Source organism: Malassezia sympodialis, genomic scaffold (assembly GCF_000349305.1).
Source record: "Malassezia sympodialis ATCC 42132 genomic scaffold, msy_sf_49, whole genome shotgun sequence".
Lineage (NCBI taxonomy): Eukaryota > Fungi > Basidiomycota > Malasseziomycetes > Malasseziales > Malasseziaceae > Malassezia > Malassezia sympodialis.
In genome coordinates, this window is record NW_017387846.1 from 1 (window position 1) to 1,327 (window position 1,327).

At 77.5% G+C, this 1,327-nt stretch overlaps 1 pseudogene across 1 annotated transcript; it reads right to left on the reverse strand.

Moving 5' to 3' along the window:
* Positions 1–1,326, reverse strand: MSY001_3514 (annotated as a pseudogene). The gene has a single exon. A coding segment is annotated over exon 1 (1,326 nt).
* Position 1,327: the final 1 nt, after the last annotated feature.

The window sequence follows — 1,327 nt, forward strand, 5'->3', positions numbered from 1 at the left end:
GAGGCGCGCGACGGCGGCGCGGTCCTCGCATGGCAGCGCGGCTGCGAGCGCCGTGAGCGCGAGGCGCGCGCGCAGCATCGGCCACCCGTCGCGGCGGTACCAGCGGAGCGTGCGCTCGAGGAACGGGAGCGCCTGCGCCGGCTTGGCCGGCAGGTACGCCTGCGCGAGGCGCACGGCCGCCCAGTGCGCGAGGCGCGCGCGCTGCGTGTGCCGGAACGCGTCGTACGCGGCGCTCAGGCACGACACGGCCGCGCCGCGCGCGGCGTCTGCCGGCGCCGCACACCGCAGGGCCTCGAGGTGGCACAGCGCCGCGTGGTAGTACAGGAGGCCCTCGTCGAGGCCGTGCACGCTGGGCGGCCGCTGCGCCTCGTGCGCGAGCTCGGCGAGCAGGCCGTACGCCTTGGCCGGCCACGCCCAGCGCTCCGGCGCGGTGGGCGCGAGGCCCCATGCGGCACACTGGGCGTCGATCGCGGCGATGTGCTGCTCCAGCTGCGCGCGCGCGCGCGCGGGCGCATGCGCATAGAGGTGCAGGCGCACGAGGCGGAGCACGAGGGCGTCGGCGAGGACCTGCGCCTCGACGCACCGCCGCGCGGGCGGCTTGGCCGGGGAAGCGCGGAAGTACACGTCCATGAGCTCGCGGTACGCGTCCTCGTACAGGGCGCGCGCCTCGCCGTAGTCTGCCTGCCACTCGGCCAGCGCGCCGAGCTTGAAGAACAGACGCACATTCCAGCCCGGCGCACTGAGCACCGGCTGCGCCGGCGCGAGCAGCTGCGCGTGCGCCGCCGCCTGGAGCACGGGCTGCACGACCGACGGCGGCGGCGGGCACCGCGCGCGGTGGCGGCGCACATGGCGCGCGCGCTCCCGGTACACGTCGCGCGCGAGCGCCAGCACGCGCGTGTGGATGTGGCGCAGGAACGCGGCGTGGTCCGCGTGCGCGGCGGTGCTCAGCGCATACACGGCGCCGCGCGTGTCGAGGCCCGCGGCGCGGCGCACATGGGCGACGCGCGCATCAACGCCCTGCGCGTAGAGCACCGGCTCACACAGCAGCACCGCCACGAGCCGCGTGCCGCGCGGCGCGAGGCTCGCGCGCAGCGCCGTGAGCGCCTCGATCAGCGCGGCGTCCTTCGCGAGCGTGTCGCCGCGGTCCGGCGGCATGCAGAAGAACGCAAGGCGCACCGCCGGGATGTACTCGCCGTGCTTGCGGATCCACGAGGGCGTCACGAGGCCGTCCGGGAACAGCGGGCCGCCCGGGAACAGCGGCGAGAGGGGCGAGCGCGGCGGGAGCGCCGCGAGCGCGCGGCGCGCCGCTGCGTCCGGCACGCGCTGG